The sequence below is a fragment of the Rhinatrema bivittatum genome, chromosome 1, assembly GCF_901001135.1.
Source record: "Rhinatrema bivittatum chromosome 1, aRhiBiv1.1, whole genome shotgun sequence".
NCBI classification, from domain to species: domain Eukaryota; kingdom Metazoa; phylum Chordata; class Amphibia; order Gymnophiona; family Rhinatrematidae; genus Rhinatrema; species Rhinatrema bivittatum.
In genome coordinates, this window is record NC_042615.1 from 654,592,888 (window position 1) to 654,610,039 (window position 17,152).

At 41.6% G+C, this 17,152-nt stretch overlaps 1 protein-coding gene across 4 annotated transcripts in view; it reads left to right on the forward strand.

Moving 5' to 3' along the window:
* The window catches only part of KIAA0825 (KIAA0825 ortholog), a 1,025,579-nt gene that overhangs the window by 629,949 nt on the left and 378,478 nt on the right, over positions 1-17,152 (forward strand). For all 4 annotated transcript variants that reach the window (XM_029573181.1, XM_029573174.1, XM_029573199.1 and 1 more), the window contains one exon: positions 13,678-13,772. In XM_029573181.1, the coding sequence (XP_029429041.1) occupies positions 13,678-13,772 (95 nt within the window). The remainder of the gene's footprint in view (positions 1-13,677; positions 13,773-17,152) is intronic.

Below are 17,152 nucleotides of genomic sequence, written 5' to 3' on the forward strand. Positions count from 1 at the left end.
CTGTCTGCTGACCCTTCAGACTTGTGCCTGGTTTTTGATCACTGCCTGCAACACCTACTACTCCAACCGTGACCTGACCTGACCACTGCCTGGAACTCTGACTACTCTAACTGCCGCCTGACCTGACCATTGCCTGGAACTCCGACTACTCTGATCGCTGCCTGATCTGACCTCTGCCTGGGACTTCGATTACTTCTCTGGCCTTCTCTGGCACCCCGGACTTCTAGTCTGAGCATCGACCACGTACCCTTGATCATAGTGAGCACACCTGTGAACTTTCTCTCAAGGAGATCCTGCGAGGCCCACCTAAGACCAGGCGGCCCAGGCAACTAAGGGCTCAACCCGAGGGAACCCCGGGTTGCTAGTGGTGAAGCTCCAGCTAACCTCTGTCTCCTCTTGTGCTCTGCCTCCTGGTGGCAGGCGCTCTCTGGGTCCGACCAGGGAGCCTACCAATCCTGCATTAGGCCAAGGGTCCACCTTCCAGCGCAACACTACATATATGTGCATAATTTTACATGTGTGTTGGTCGCACAGTTTTCAAAAGGGACATTTCTGCAGATAAAATACTAGTTTACCCTCAGAAGACCCTTTGACTATTACACTGCTTACTTCATCCACATAGCCAATAAGGCAGATGTTAAATAAAAGGGAAAAGGAGGAGGAATCCTGGGGTATGCCATTCACAAGTTGTCGAGAAGTAGACAGAACTCCATTCATCTGTACAGAGAAAAATCTCCCTGAAATAAGAGGAGATCCGCTTAAGCATTATACTCCTAAGTCCTACCACTTCACATCTCTCCAAAAGGACTGAATGATTCACCAAATTGGAAGCATATGACAGATCTAAAAATACAGCAGAGGCAGATTCATTCTTATCTAAACTCATCATTACATCAACACAAACAAAAACCAGCATGGAGTCTGTGCTGCAACCATCATGGAATCTGGCTTGACATTGATCTAAATCTTGAGTCTTCCACAAATCCTGAGATTTGTAGTCATTTTTTTCAATCAATTTTACCACTTTCAGAATATTAGCAATTGGCCAATAGTTACAGCAGAGCATAGGATCCAACTTGTGTTTTTTTTTTTTTTTAAATGGGCATAATAACTGGCTGTTTTAGACAGGAGGGTATGCTGCCTTCCTCCAAGGACACAATTAAAGTGTTCCTTAGGCAACTCAAAATGGTATCTTATACAAATCTAATAATTCTGACAGGATAGAGGTCTAAAGATAGCATGAGCTAAACACCAGGACTAGTAAAAACAGATGCTGGAAATTACTGTTCTCACAGGACAAGCAGGATGGTAGTCCTCACATATGGGTGACATCACAGGATGGAGCCCTGTACGGAAAACTTTTCTGTCAAAGTTTCTATAAAGCTTTGACTGACACTGAGTGCACTGAGCATGCTCAGCCTGCAATTATCCCTGTGACCACAGGTGTCTCCCTCAGTCTTCTTTTTTCCACTCTGCAGTAAGCATAGCATAGTAGTTAGGAAACACTTAAACTTTTACTTCACAAACACTTTTTCCTTGCATGGGTCTCCCTTCACGTACATTTATTCGATGCTCGGTGAGTACTATGCCCTGTTTTTCGGTCGGTTCCTGTCGCCTCCCTGGCCTGCCAACTAACTGCGGCCTTCCTTCTCCCTATGTTTTCATAGTTAGCCACACATATCCTGCGAGTGTCCCTCTGTGACACTCTGCCTGGTTATTAGCGGTAGTGGGACAGGGACTTCCATGGTTTCCATTGCCGCCAGAGCCTCTGTCGAATCCAGGTCCTTCAATTTCCTTGGTACCCTCGTGCAGTCAATGCCCCCATCACTACCATCAGTACCCCCTTCCAGACCGTTCTGAATTCTTCAATGCCATCGGTACCCCTCCCCCACGATACATTGATGCCATCGATCCCTGTATCGATTCTATCAGTGCCATCCATGTTTTTCATCCATGGCATGATTTTTCCCTGGGTTTCATCGATGCCATCATTGCCCAGATGGATGCCATCGATGCACACCCTTGGGTCGTCAGTGCCATCGATGACCGAGTCGATGCCATCATCACCCAAGGCACTTCCATTGATGCCAGGGTCATTTCCATCGATGCCTTTGTTTATTTTATCAATGTCATCGATGCCCAGGACACTTCCATTGATGCCATCGTCGATTCCATCAATGCCATCATCGATTCCATCGATGCCCAGGTCGAGTCCATCGGTGGCGTCGATGCCTGGGTCGATTCCATCGATGCCATCGATGCCTGGGTCGATTTCATCGATGGCATTGATACCAATGTTGATTCCATCAATGCCAATTCCATCAATGGCATCGACGCCATTGGTGCCCAAGTCAATCCCATCAATGCCGTCGATGCCCGTGGCCATGCCACCGATGCCGTCGGCCTCCATACATCGATGCCGTCAACGCCCACGTCGTTTCCATTGATGTCTTTGATGTTCCAATCGATGCGGTCATCGACTCCGTCAATGCCGGCATCATTTTTTCTGATGCCAATGGTGTTTTTAGATTTCTCAGTGCCACATCGTTTCCATAGAAACCTACACCAGTGCCATCAGTGCTTTCGTCACTGTTATCCTTGCTCTGCCTGGGTCATCGACGTTTTTCATATATATATTTTTGACGATGCCCTCGAGGCCGCTTCGGCCGCCATCGACACCGTCTATACTGACATAGCACCTCCACGTAATGCCCTCACCTAAACACAGTGCTCCATGCTTTGGGTTCCTATTAAAGCCCCATATTCGCCTATGACACTACATAGTGCCAGGAGCAGTGCAGGCATGCTGACAGTCCGTAATCAGTCGCCATCCAAGACAGCAAGGGCATCCACCTCTGTGCTGGGGAAAGACCGGGCCAAGCACCGTGGCACTTATTGTCACTGGCACAATGACCGTCCACCACCGCCATCCAGCACATTGGTTTTTTCACTATGCACTTTCCTCATAGATCCAAAATTGCTATGGGTTAGGTTCAGTGAAATTTCATTATCAGTAGGTCTAAGCTGTTCAACTGCTTTCGTCCCTCATCCATATTGCAGATCTAGAACCAAAACCTAGTCTGGTCCTGCTAATGCTCGCATTTACTCAGGGTTGTAAAGTTTGACCTAACATCTTCTCAACCCAATATGTGTCTATTCCGCTCCAGGCACAGTTTCACATGAACTTCCTGGAGCTTGTAGCCATGAGTTATGGCCTTATGCCTTCCAATACTGCCTCTGCAACAAATCTTTGTGCATACAGACAGACAGCATAGGGACAATGTGCTTTTCCAACACACAAGCATGCATAACCTCTTAGCTGCTCTGCTAAGAAGCTCCACAGCTCTACCCTTGGCCCTTGCTCGCTCCATGCATCCTCGGACCTCTTATCTAACAGACTTACTGAACGCGCTAACAGACCTTCTCCATATAGGTTTCCATCCTCTCAAATGGTCTTGGACGACATGTGTAGCGAGAGAAATCTTCTAGCACCGAGGTCAACCGAACTTGCCCTCTGCATCCGCATCGAACCATAAGGTGCACGGATTCTCCTCCCTACACATGTTTCCAATGCATTCCCATAGGCGCCTTTGTTCCATCAAGGCCCTCTTATATGTGTCTCTTCCGTTGCCTCTCATAGCCAGCACTCTTCTAATGCTGAAACGGGACAGGGTTCACTGTTCCTCAGACACACGTCCTGGCCGAGACCAGTATGCTTCCCATACTTCTCAGTCTATCACACCAGTAACCAATTTGCCTTCTCACAAGTCAGTCTCATATCATAGACTCACTGATGTTCTCAGGTACTGGTAGCGTCACAAAAACCCTTCCACACCCAAATCCTACCATTCAAAATGGCATGATTTACCACGACGCATACAAAAGAGTTTTACCCTTTTTCTTTCTTCTTACTCCCTCTGATTCTGCTCCCCAGACATCCTTCTCATGGGTTCACCTCTGTTCCAGTTGGTGTACCACTTGGGAGTGGGGATACCCAATTAACGGTCAACCCCTTCTGAGTCAGCTTACCATGGATTATCTACTGATCAAGCCACCTCTGTTTTCACTAGTCACGGAATGGGACATGTAATTCGTCCTTACAAGACTCATATGTTCTCTGTTCGAGCCTTTCCGTTCCTCTCACTTAACAGTCTGCCATGGGGAAAACTCTTTCCCTCATAGACATCACTTCTACCAACAGGGTCAGTGAGTTACACACCTTGTTACATACTCACCCAACCCTGCATTCCTCTGTGACCGAGTGGTTTTACGTTTTCAACTTCATATCCTTCTTAAGGTAGACATTGCATCTCACCTTACTCAGAATTTACTCTGCCCACTTTCCCAACACCTGTCTCTCACCAAAGCGAGAGGGTTTTTCCACTCCTTGGACTGTAATAGTGCACTTGCATTCTATCTAGACTGCACTACACTCCATAGGAATTCCACCTCACTCTTTCCTTCTTTGGCAAGAGCCAAGCTGCGAGTTCCAGTGGGCAAACAGACCTATTGCTCCTAATTGATGGTCTGTATCTCTTTTTCCTACCAACAAGCACTCATTTCACTACAACACTGTGTGTAACCACACTCTGTTGCGTCCATCCCAGCCTCCATAGTTTACCTTCGGCTGGTGCTGCTTGTACATATTTATCAGGCTCCGACCTGGAGCTCTCTCCATACCTTCGCAGCCATTATTGCTTAGATATGACTAGCCGGCATGCTCCATGTTTGGCCAGTCCATCTACTCCTATTCTTTTCGGTTTAACTACCCAACATCCTTCCACCAACCCGTTACAGGTTTCAGGATGCTCTCCGTTCCAAATTCCACCCCTGTCATTGCGCCTTTGTGTGTCTTGGGTGCATTTGGTGCACTCTCGGGCATCCTCAGCTCGGTATTCACTCATATGTGAGGACTAACATCCTGCTGTCCTGTGAGAACACCTGTTACAGGTAAGCAACATTTGCTAAATCAAAGCTATCCTGACTTCTTCCATCTCCCCAGTCCTCCTGTAGCCCTACCCCCCCCCCCCCCTTGCTCGCCAGCCTATCTAGGCTTTTCCTTGCCTTGCCCCTTGGGGCCTTATCTTGCCTAGCACCCTATGGGCTTCCTGTATCATTGCCTTCGAGCCTTTATGTTCCTTGTTTCATGTTGCCCTTGTCTCACCCTGTCCTGTCTTTGTTCAGTTCCAGTCCTTGCCTACACCCAAGCTTCAGTTCCAGTTCTTGCCTGTATCCAAGCTTCAGTTCTAGTCCTTGCCTGCACTCAAGCTTCAATTCCAGTCCCTGCCTGCACTCAACCCTCAATTCTAGTCCTTGCCTGCATTCAAGTTCCAGCCCTTACCTACACTCTGTTCCAGTTCAAGTTCCAGTCCTTATCTATAATCCTTTCCAGTTCAAGCTCCAATCCTTACCTGAACTCTGTCCCAGTTCAAGCTCCAATTCTTATCTGTACTCACCTACTGACCCCCGGATCTCATAGGCTCAACCTACGAGGAAGGGGGCTGGCTAGGCAGAAGACCAGCCCATGTCCTGATCTGAACCACTCCCCTGGTGTACCCTGATCCCAGTCCAACAATCTATGATATACATACCTCTAATAAAATAAATTGCTATCTTCTCCATCTTTCTGAATTCTGCTTAAAAAGAAATTCAGTATAGGTTTATATATTTTTACATGCACATACTAATTTTCTTCCAAACAATGTCTCTGAATTCCATATTACTCAATTTAGTGTCTTATCTACTTTATTCCCTAGACCCCCTCATTCATAGTGCTAAATTGGCATTACACTCCTTAGATGGCAAAAGAACACTAGCTTTCTCCATCAACAGGAAAAAGAACATTGGAAAATCCACTCAGCACTTTGTCTCATTTGACCCTAACAGACCTGGACTATCAGTCACAAAATGTACAATTGCTAATTGGATTTCGGACTGTTTCTTCTTTTGTTATTTAAGAGCTGGCCTCTCATTAAAGGTTATGTAAAAGCAGGGCTTATGGAATCACTAGGCCAACTAGGCAGTCGCCTGGAGCACTAGAAGTGTGTGGGTGGGAGGAGGTGGCCCAGTGCTCCCTGTGGCTCCTGAGATAAAACAGCTGATATGCTTAATGTAGCAGAACAATTGGTCCATGGGGATGGTAGGCAGTGTATTAGCAGTGGGGTATGTGGTTCATCATGGTAGGGGAAAGAGAGAGAGAGATAAAATATGCATCAGGTCAATATTTCATCATCGTTGAAATATTAATTGTGTGTGGGGACATCGGGGTTGGGGATCTGCCTAGGAATCCTCATACCCTTGCACCAGATCTGTGTAAAAGCTTTGACAATGTTTGTAACTTATCTTAGCTGAGAAAATATGTAAAGCTGCTATATATTCAGTCCATACACTTACTTTGCAATACTCTTAGAAATTGACTCACACCAAGATAGTAAATTTGGTCAATTAGTATAAAGAAAACAATTTAAATAATTATCGCACAATTTCTTCAATTACTTCCCACCAAAACTCAGATGGGCAGATTGTCTCAATGAGAGTATGGAGAGAAGACTCCAAAACATTCCTTAACTTGGGAGTCCCCACATATGTGCCTGATTCAACCTGCTTGGCCATGGAGAAAACAAAGTTGCTTACCTGTATTGCTGTTCTCATTGGACTGCTGGATAATCAGTCACACATATCCTCCAACCTTGCTTTGGCGTTAAATTTTATTTTTCTTTGTAAGCTGTGATATATGACTGAGGGGGCTTCGCTGTGCACAGGTGCATGCAAATCAGTGCGCATGAGCTCAAGCTAGTAAACGTTCCATCTTTAGCACCATAAGACGATATCGCCCACGTGTAACTGATTATCCTGCTGTTCATGGAAAACATCAGTTAGAGCTAAGCAGTTTTGTTTTATTTCCTATTAGTTCAATAAAATGTGGAGAGAGGTTTATGGATAATGCAAAGAAAGAAGCATGACAATCCTAGAACATAGGAGGACTGTTCAGTAAAGGAAAGGTGACCAAAATATAAAAATGGAAAGAAATAAATCTGTCCTCATTTTTTTTTTTAATCTAAAACTATTTCTGGAAGTAATGGAAAACATGTTATCAAATTTGTCTGTTGGAGGCATTGATGGTTATTTTTTGAGATAGCTACTGTATTTTGGATATTCCTTATTAACACCTAGATTCATCAAACCGTGATGTGTTTTTGTAGGAGGGTTTCCACTATCATCCGGGGGGGGGGGGGGGGGGGGGGGGGGTTGCTGCGATAATGGGGTCCCTCCCCTGAAAACACATTGTGACTGTATGGCACCAAACACCATGACACAAAAGAAGTCAGCAAGCAGCCCTTTAACAAGATGGCGGCCCCCAACCTCACGGGACTGCCATCATCTTAAAGGGCCACTATCCCCCCAAAAAAGATGCAGACAAACAGGGAAGATGAGGGGAGGTCAGTGCTGACCCCTGTTTTAACCCAGGGCCACTGGTCAAGGTGACCCAGATTCCCCCAAAAATTAAAAACAAATTTCAATAATGTGCATGGCGACGGCAAACCCTAAACCTAAGCTCCCTAACTCCCACTCCCCTGGCCCCACCTGACCTCCCTGCAGTGTAAACTACCCATCCCCACCACCCCTCCATCTAATGCTGAAACCCACCTACCTCCTGGCCTTCCCAATGAGTAAACCATCCAGCCTCATCCCACCCCCCACTACTCAGCAGCCCATAGTCCATGGGGTTAGGTGCACCCTCACACTCATCCCAGTCGGCGCCATTTTCTGAAATGGCACTGACCTGACCTTGCCCCATCCATTTGGATCTGGGGAGGCCAGGAGTGGGGGCTTTATACATTGGGGAATGGGGAGCTTGTACTTGGGGGGACTGCCGCTGTATGCATGATTTAATTTTTTTTTATTTTTGGGGAGTCAGGGCCACTTCAACAAGCAAACCCAAGTTGAAATGGGGTCAACACTGATCCTCGCTCAACCTCCCCATTTAGCCATGTTTTTATTTTTTTTTATGGCTGCTTTAAATGTGTTTTATTTCAAAAAGCTGGAAGGAATTGTGACTTAATGCATATAAACTCTTGAAAAGGAAGTCACACTTATATCACAGTTTTTTCGGTTTACCCTCATAAATGGGCTGATATTCACTTACGCTGATTTTAGCGTTTTATCTGACTAAAAGCCAGAGAGTCTCTGGCCGCCCTTTAAATTTCAATCACCGGGTAACCTTTTGAACAAACTGTGATAAACACTGCTGCATATGAATTAATTTTTTAAAAGTTCACAGAATATTTCTTCAAAATAGTTTAGTTTTCCATTCAATTTTTGGCATCAAATCAGATGATTGTACTTATCTCTTTGCTGAAGCTAATGTGCTGCAAGCTGAAAGCCGGGAGCATACTGCACTTGCTCTGTTGTCTAGCCCGACACCGCTGGTGTTTCGAAGTCTACATAAAAACTTCTTCTTCAGGGGCTCAAAGACTGAAAAAATCAAAAAGAAAATCTTAAAGAAACTACACAATCTTAGTTCCAATAGATTCTCAGATTAAACACTTACTGCATTAAGGAATGGAGAGATCTCTGCGGCGTGTAGTAAAGATCCGCCATTTTGACGCTGACATTGTGTTTAAATACGTTACGTCGGCATTATGACCACCCAATGAGCGGACAGAAAAATGTGTATTAAATCAGTGAGTGCCAATCAATGGCGTCGTTCATGCCCCGAGGGAACTCAGAGTCAAGTTTGAAAATCCAATATTGTTCTTTGTGGTTTAAAGTCGAATGGATGCCTCCTTTCCTGAAATTCGAGGGAACCATGTCAAGTATAGACCATTGTAAATCAGTAAAGGCGTGATGTTCTGTTAAACAATGTTTTACCATAGGTGCTTCTAGATTGCACGTATTCATCCTACTTCTGTGTTCCCTGAGACGAATTTTAATAGCTCTTGTGGTTCGACCCACATATAACATAGGGCAAGTGCATTGAATGACGTAAACTACATGATGTGAATTACAGTTAGTCACATGTTTTTTCTTGTATATTATATTTGTAAGTGGATCTTCCCAAGTATCACTAGAGATTGTAGTATATTTATTTTATTTATTTATTTAAAACTTTTATATACCGACGTTCAAATGGATATCACATCGGTTTACATTATAACAGGGGTAACAATTAACATCAGTAGGAGGAAAATAATAGTTACATCTAACAAGGTAAATTCCAAGGAACGGGATGTCGAAAAAGAGAAGCAGAGTTTAGTGAGGGATAGAGTTAACGTTAAGAGAGAAAGCAACTATATTACATTACTGCCACATTATAATACGGTACAGTAGTAGAGTATAATATAACATTATCTGAAGGTCTATTACATTATGTTACATTGTAAATTACAGACTTTAATACAGAGCTATGTTGACCAGGGATGCTACGATTAGGTGAATGTCTGTTTGAACAACCAGGTCTTCAACTTTTTTTTGAAGGTGGTTGTGCTCTGCTCTAGACGTAAGTCAGGGGGCATTGAGTTCCATAGAGATGGTCCTGCTATGGAAAAGGCTCTCTCTCGGGTGGAGGCGAGCTGTGAAAGTTTGTGGGAAGGGGTTGATAGAGTTCCTAAATAAATGGATCTGGTTGGTCTCTTGGGGGAGTGATATTGGAGTGAATCATTTAGCCAAATCATCTCTTTATTGTGTAGAGTTTTATGAATAATTGTTAGGCATTTATGTTGGATTCTGGCAGGGATTGGAAGCCAATGAAGTTCTTTGAGTATTGGAGTTATGTGGTCCGATCTGCGTGAGTTTGTGAGGATTCTAGCTGCTGCATTTTGTAGCATCTGCAGCGGTTTTATTGTGGTTGAAGGTAGACCCAAGAGTAGGGCGTTACAATAATCTAACTTTGTGAATATGGTGGCTTGGAGGACTGTTCGGAAGTCACTAAAGTGAAGGAGGGGTCTTAGTTTCTTCAGTATGTGAAGTTTAAAGAAGCAGTCCCTTGTTATATTAGAAATGTGTTTTTGGAGATTGAGGTGGTTGTCGAGGGTAACCCCTAGATCCCTGACATGAAGTGGAGAGGGGTTGGAGGTGACAGGGAGAGTGGGGATATGGCGGGAAGGTGAGATAAAAAGTAGTTCTGTCACATGTTCCACAAGCAGAGTGTAATCCCGATTGTTCTGAATGAATGACAGAAGGCAGGGCTGCTCTAACGAGAGAATTTTTAATATTAGCCCCTCTCTGAAATGAAATGAGGGGAGGTTCTTCAAAAATTGGATGTAATTGTAATATATGCCAGTGAGTATGTATGCTTCTCACAATGTCTCTGGCTCTATTGGTATATTGAAGTACAAACACATCTTGCGAAAGGGTTTTCTTCTCATGATATGTTAATAAAGATTCTCTGGGTGAATACAACGCCCTCCTGTATGCCATTTTCACTGTTTTTAACGGATACCCTCTGTCAAAGAATCGCTGTGCTAGATGATAGGCTTGATGTTTAAAGTCCATTAATGAAGAACAGAGGCGACGTAATCGAAAAAACAGTCCAACTGGGAGGCCATTCTTAAAGGCCATTGGATGGAAAATCTGAAACCTGAGTAGGTTATTTCTATCAATCTCCTTGAAACCACATTATATCGCAAGGAGATTGATAGAAATAACCTACTCAGGTTTCAGAGTTTCCATCCAATGGCCTTTAAGAATCGCCTCCCAGTTGGACAGTTTTTTCGATTACGTCGCCTCTGTTCTTCATTAATGGACTTTAAACATCAAGCCTATCATCTAGCTCAGCGATTCTTTGACAGAGGGTATCCGGTAAAAACAGTGAAAATGGCATACAGGAGGGCGTTGTATTCACCCAGAGAATCTTTATTAACATATCATGAGAAGAAAACCCTTTCGCAAGATGTGTTTGTACTTCAATATACCAATAGAGCCAGAGACATTGTGAGAAGCATACATACTCACTGGCATATATTACAATTACATCCAATTTTTGAAGAACCTCCCCTCATTTCATTTCAGAGAGGGGCTAATATTAAAAATTCTCTCGTTAGAGCAGCCCTGCCTTCTGTCATTCATTCAGAACAATCGGGATTACACTCTGCTTGTGGAACATGTGACATGTGTTATACTACAATCTCTGGTGATACTTAGCAAGATCCACTTACAAATATAATATACAAGAAAAAACATGTGACTAACTGTAATTCACATCATGTAGTTTACGTCATTCAATGCACTTGCCCTATGTTATATGTGGGTCGAACCACAAGAGCTATTAAAATTCGTCTCAGGGAACACAGAAGTAGGCTGAATACGTGCAATCTAGAAGCACCTATGGTAAAACATTGTTTAACAGAACATCACGCCTTTACTGATTTACAATGGTCTATACTTGACATGGTTCCCTCGAATTTCAGGAAAGGAGGCATCCATTCGACTTTAAACCACAAAGAACAATATTGGATTTTCAAACTTGACTCTGAGTTCCCTCGGGGCATGAACGACGCCATTGATTGGCACTCACTGATTTAATACACATTTTTCTGTCCGCTCATTGGGTGGTCATAATGCCGACGTAACGTATTTAAACACAATGTCAGCGTCAAAATGGCGGATCTTTACTACACGCCGCAGAGATCTCTCCATTCCTTAATGCAGTAAGTGTTTAATCTGAGAATCTATTGGAACTAAGATTGTGTAGTTTCTTTAAGATTTTCTTTTTGATTTTTTCAGTCTTTGAGCCCCTGAAGAAGAAGTTTTTATGTAGACTTCGAAACACCAGCGGTGTCGGGCTAGACAACAGAGCGAGTGCAGTACGCTCCCGGCTTTCAGCTTCCAGCACATTAGCTTCAGCAAAGAGATAAGTACAATCATCTGATTTGATGCCAAAAATTGAATGGAAAACTAAACTATTTTGAAGAAATATTCTGTGAACTTTTAAAAAATTAATTCATATGCAGCAGTGTTTATCACAGTTTGTTCAAAAGGTTACCCGGTGATTGAAATTTAAAGGGTGGCCAGAGACTCTCTGGCTTTTAGTCAGATAAAACGCTAAAATCAGCGTAAGTGAATATCAGCCCATTTATGAGGGTAAACCGAAAATACGGTGATATAAGTGTGACTTCCTTTTCAAGGGTGCTTTAAATGTGTGGCATGAGCCTCAGGACCTGTGTTAGGGTCCTGGGCCTCCTGCCACACATCTAATGCTTCCCTAGGAGATGGTGGTATTTTATTGCACTGACCACTTTCTTGGTTGGCCGCAATAAAATACTAGCATCATGTTGCTTATTAATTACCTTCCTTGCATGCATTTGCATTATCCATGCTTGCAAATCACATGCAAAGAAGATCATTTTAATAGGGGGAGGATATCTGGGCGGGGAGATGCAAAATATCGCATATATTGTTTGATATATGCAGTATAATACATGTTTGAGCCCTAACATAGCTTGATGAATGACTCAGTAAATTTGTGATCCAGGTTTACGTAAACATTGTTTTGCTGTAGAACTGCTGAGTGTGTACAATAGTATAGTAGTACCTATACTTTGTTCTGATTATCTTCTACTGCAAAGCCCCACTACTTATGATTTCTAGTTTATCATTAGAGCCTTTACACATTACATGTTTGCCTTTGCTTTCTTACTTATTCTTTCTGCTACATAGGCCAAATACTGCAATTGTCTCCTTTATCTAATAAATTAGGATAGAATTATTTCTAGAGCCACTTACAATGCAGGAAGCTGACTGGCTAACAAATATCACCATAAGAGCACCTCTGGATTCTCTCACACATTTGGCACTATGAGTGGTTCTTTAGCTGTCTCCCAAAACTCAAACATCTTTGAATTTAAGGAGCAGGATCTTGAGCCTGGAAACATTAATTTATTTATTTACCGAAGTTAGGTTTTCAAAATGGAGAAAAGCATCATAAAAGAAACATGGTGCAATTCACTGTTCCATTTTTAGTTGTCGAAAAGACATCCCCATCTCCTTATCCTCTAACAAGCAATTTTTTTCTCCAATTGTTCTGTGCTGGAGATTGTAACACTAGGGACTAATTGAAAAAGAAACAGAGTTAATATTTATTGCTTCTTTCTACATTTTAAAAAAGTTTCCACCCTCATGTCTTTGCCTCCACCTTCAATGCTACTTTAAATAAAAAAGAAATCATAGCATTAGCCTACACCGTCTGTATTTACAGGTGTTTATATGAACCATCTGCTTTCTGCAGTGTTTCACAACAAGACAAACAAATAAAGCAATTCTCTCTAATTAAGATATATCCTACATCTTAAATTCCAGCAATACAAAGTTTCCTTCTTTATAAACTCCTTACTGAAATGCAAATTGTTATAATACACAGAGAGTTCCTATTTTGCTTTTGAAACAGTGTCAAGCTCTCAAAGTGGCTGGGCAAAATGCCATTAACAGTTAGAAGAGAACAACTCAAAAATTGATTTATCTTTTTTTAAATAATGGCTACATCCCCAAATGGATTTATAAATTAATTGCTGTCTTATTGGAATATAAACCTTCTTCGAGCATGATTGATATCATGTCTAAGTCCTTGTTCTAGACCTCCCTCCTCCTTCTTAGTTAGTCTATCACAGCTGGAGCTTTAATTTACTGATCATATTAACTCTGATTAATAACTAACAATATCTTCTTGTCATACATCAACAGTCAGCTATAACTGAATGGAACTGGGACTGGTCAAAGTTGCTGCTAAGTTATCGCGGACTGAATCAGACGACCTTCAAGGTGCTGCTGGCTCACAGGTAATGTCTGCTATTAGGAAAGTTTCCACTATTTTATGTAGGAATCCTTTCATAGGATATCTTAAAAAGATAATCAAAATATAGAAGACAAAACGTTTTGAAAGCTAATTTCAAATCTTCAAAAGGGTTTAGGATATTGGAATATTTGTTTTTATTGTTCAGCATTTGTAAAGAAGTTGCAGCAGCATACAATGTCGGTTAATAAAATGAAACACGTTCCTTTAATTTGAAATTTCAATATGTGTTTACTGTTTATTGTAACACAAGGACCTTTTCATCATAATCCATGAGAGAAAGTATTTTGCTTCTTTAGGATAATGATAAGAGTACACACTAGCATTTCCAATAATACCGTACTCAGAATTCAGCTGTATCTTGTAGAATTACTTTTTAAGGTAGAGTTTAAGGGGGTAACTTTCTGACTGGCCACATATCTGCAGTGTCTGCAGGTACTTTTCACCCATAGATGTTGCAATAATTAAAGTGAAATTATGCACAAACTTTCACTTTGAAAACTGGGTAAGGGAAAGAATCTGCAAAAATGTATACCTGCTAGTTTACGTGGGTACATTTTTAGAGTTAAAATACACATACTTTTGAAAATCCAGAAATATTCATGTAGTTCCAGATCCTGCCCCCAAGAATGCCTCCCCCCTACTGCAGGAAAAATTTGGCATTTAGTAGTACTATGCACTTATTTCATCCATATATAGGGTGGGCAATTTAAAAAAAAATGTCCATGGGTAAAGCATTATTATACCTTTGAAAATCACTCTCTAAGGGGGTTATTTTCCAAGCTGTGTTATGGGCTTTTCGCATGCTTTAAGGCGGTTTTTTGCATGCAAAAAGTACCATAATGCATGTTGAGATGCAAATATAGAAAAGGGGTGGAGTTTGGGGCGGGATTTCTGGCCAAGTGGGCTGGCTTTGCAATTTGCGAAGCCATATTGCACAGTTTTAACACGGCAAATAACTACACCTTTTTCATTTGCGTTAAGCTGTGCGACGTGGCTTTATCGCACTTTGCGATATTTTCGCACATAGCATTTAACCTACCTATAACCACTAGGGGGGAGAGAGAGAGAGAGAGAGAGTACGCCTAGCTATAAGACCCTTATAGTAGTTAGGTATTTATACATCTATAGGAGGCCCAACTAGTTACTCGAGGTGAGGTTTAGCTATTAGTGTAGAGAGTCCATCAAGCTAGTTTGAGAGAACATTGTACTCACTCCGAAGGACATCAAATCTTCACAAGAGTGTACTTTTCTGTTCGTACGTCTCACTCTGAATGTCAAAGTGGCCCCTAACCCCTACACTAATACCTAAACCTCACTTCAAGTAACTAGGTGGGCCTCCTATAGAGGTATAAATACTTAACTATTATGAGGGCCTTATAGCTAGCCCCTCTCTCTCTCTCTCTCTCTCTCAAACCCCCAGCAGTTATAGGTAGGAATTACAACAATTGTGGCACTTAGTGCAAAAAGTTATTGCACTCTGCAGTAATACCTATGCAAAGTGCTAAGAGAGTGCACTTTGCGATAAATAAGCTATTACCATAAAACACGCCCCTCTTTCTATCACATGCGATAGTTTAATGAATCTAGCCCTTAATGTGCTGCTTGACTTATGGTGCATTTTACGAAAGAATTGACCTAGTAAATTATATTCCCTACTATTATGTAATACTAAATTGCAAGGTATTTATTTAATAAGCTAGCTGTATGTGAATAATAAAGCCTGAGAATAGTTTTATTATTCAAATCTAATTGTATTTCTATAAGAATTTTAAAAGGAAAAATATATAGGTAGGTGAAACTAACACACAAACATATAATAAAGTGATATTGAGTATGTAAAATATGTATTTTGAATTACATGGTATAGCTTGTCACACAATCAGACAAATGCACCCTTCCCCCTTCCTCCTCCCCAAATAATGATCATACAATAACATTGTTTCGAAAGAGAAAGACATTTTATGATGGAATTGCATGGCCACAGCATAAAGTGAATTCAAAGAAAATGATTAATAAAATTTGAATTAAAACACTTTTATCATAACAACCATAACATATATCTAGTGATCTTCATTTTTAGCTTTTATTATATTTTTCATGGGAATTTCAATACTATAGCAAATAAAAGAAAATTGGTGGAAAAATGACCTTTCTTTTGATTTTTCTCCTGTTTGTTATAAGTCATTTTTAAATCATTTCTTTTTTGTTATAACATTGAAATTCCCAGGAAAATAAAATAAAAACTGAAAATGAAGGTACTTACACATATTTTTACTAATCTTATGCTAGAATTCGATCCCAGGACACACAGTGGGGTGAATTTTAAAAGCCCAGTGTGCACTAAAACCGTGAGATAAGCGAGTATGTCCGGCTGGCGCACACCAAGCAGATTTTAAAAGCCGCCCATGTACACGTGCTTCTCCCGGTATGCGTACAAGTGAGAAAGCCCAAAAAGGGGCAGGGCGTGGGAATGGTCTGGGAGGTACAAGGGTGGAACATGGGTGTATCCACTTCTAATTTTTCTGTACTAAGTTATGGCTTGCAACCCACCACAAAAAACCTGCTGACTGTTATGATGGAAAACTCAGCTGCCAAAAGATCAAGATGATGAGGAAGGTTAGTGACTGTGCTAAATAGGCCTAAGGTTGTTGACCCACTTCACCAGTTCCCTGGGCCCCATTATTTAAGCCCAGTGATAGGAAAATCAGGGTTTCAGCCAGGACCACCTGAGGTGTCACACATTTTCTACCAGTGGTGGATATCCAGGGAATCAAATGCAGTGGCCATGTTGTGGCCTTTGCCTTTTGAGAAGCTGAAGCCCGGCTCCTTACTAATTGTTGGCAGGTAATAATCTCCTGATTATTAATCTACACATTCATTCAGTTTGCTGGGTTGTTCTTGCCTACTTTGTCACTGCAGATGCTACTCATTTTCTTGCTATCTACCTCCCTTATCCTTCCCATTACACTTTATGTCTATACTAAGAATGTCTTAAATCCATCACATATTTTTCATGATATTTCTAAAGTCTATTCTTCACAGTGAAACTGCCTTTTCAGCCAAGAGAAGAAAACTTTAAAATATTGCTGGGGCTTTTTTAAGGTTCACAGTTGTTAATAAGTTGATTACATTGTGAAGTCTTCAAACTTTCCATCAAAATGTTGTTGAACTTCAATGGGTTGATATGATTAATTCTGGTCATACAACAAAATCAACAGGGAGAGCATTTTTCAAAAATTATTTATGAAAATTTCCTCCCCCATGCATACTTTTACCCATGAGAAAAGGGTGCATGGTTAAGTTTGGAAGGAAAAGTACATGCAGTGATTTCATTTTGAAATCATCATGTTTCTTTTTTGGTGT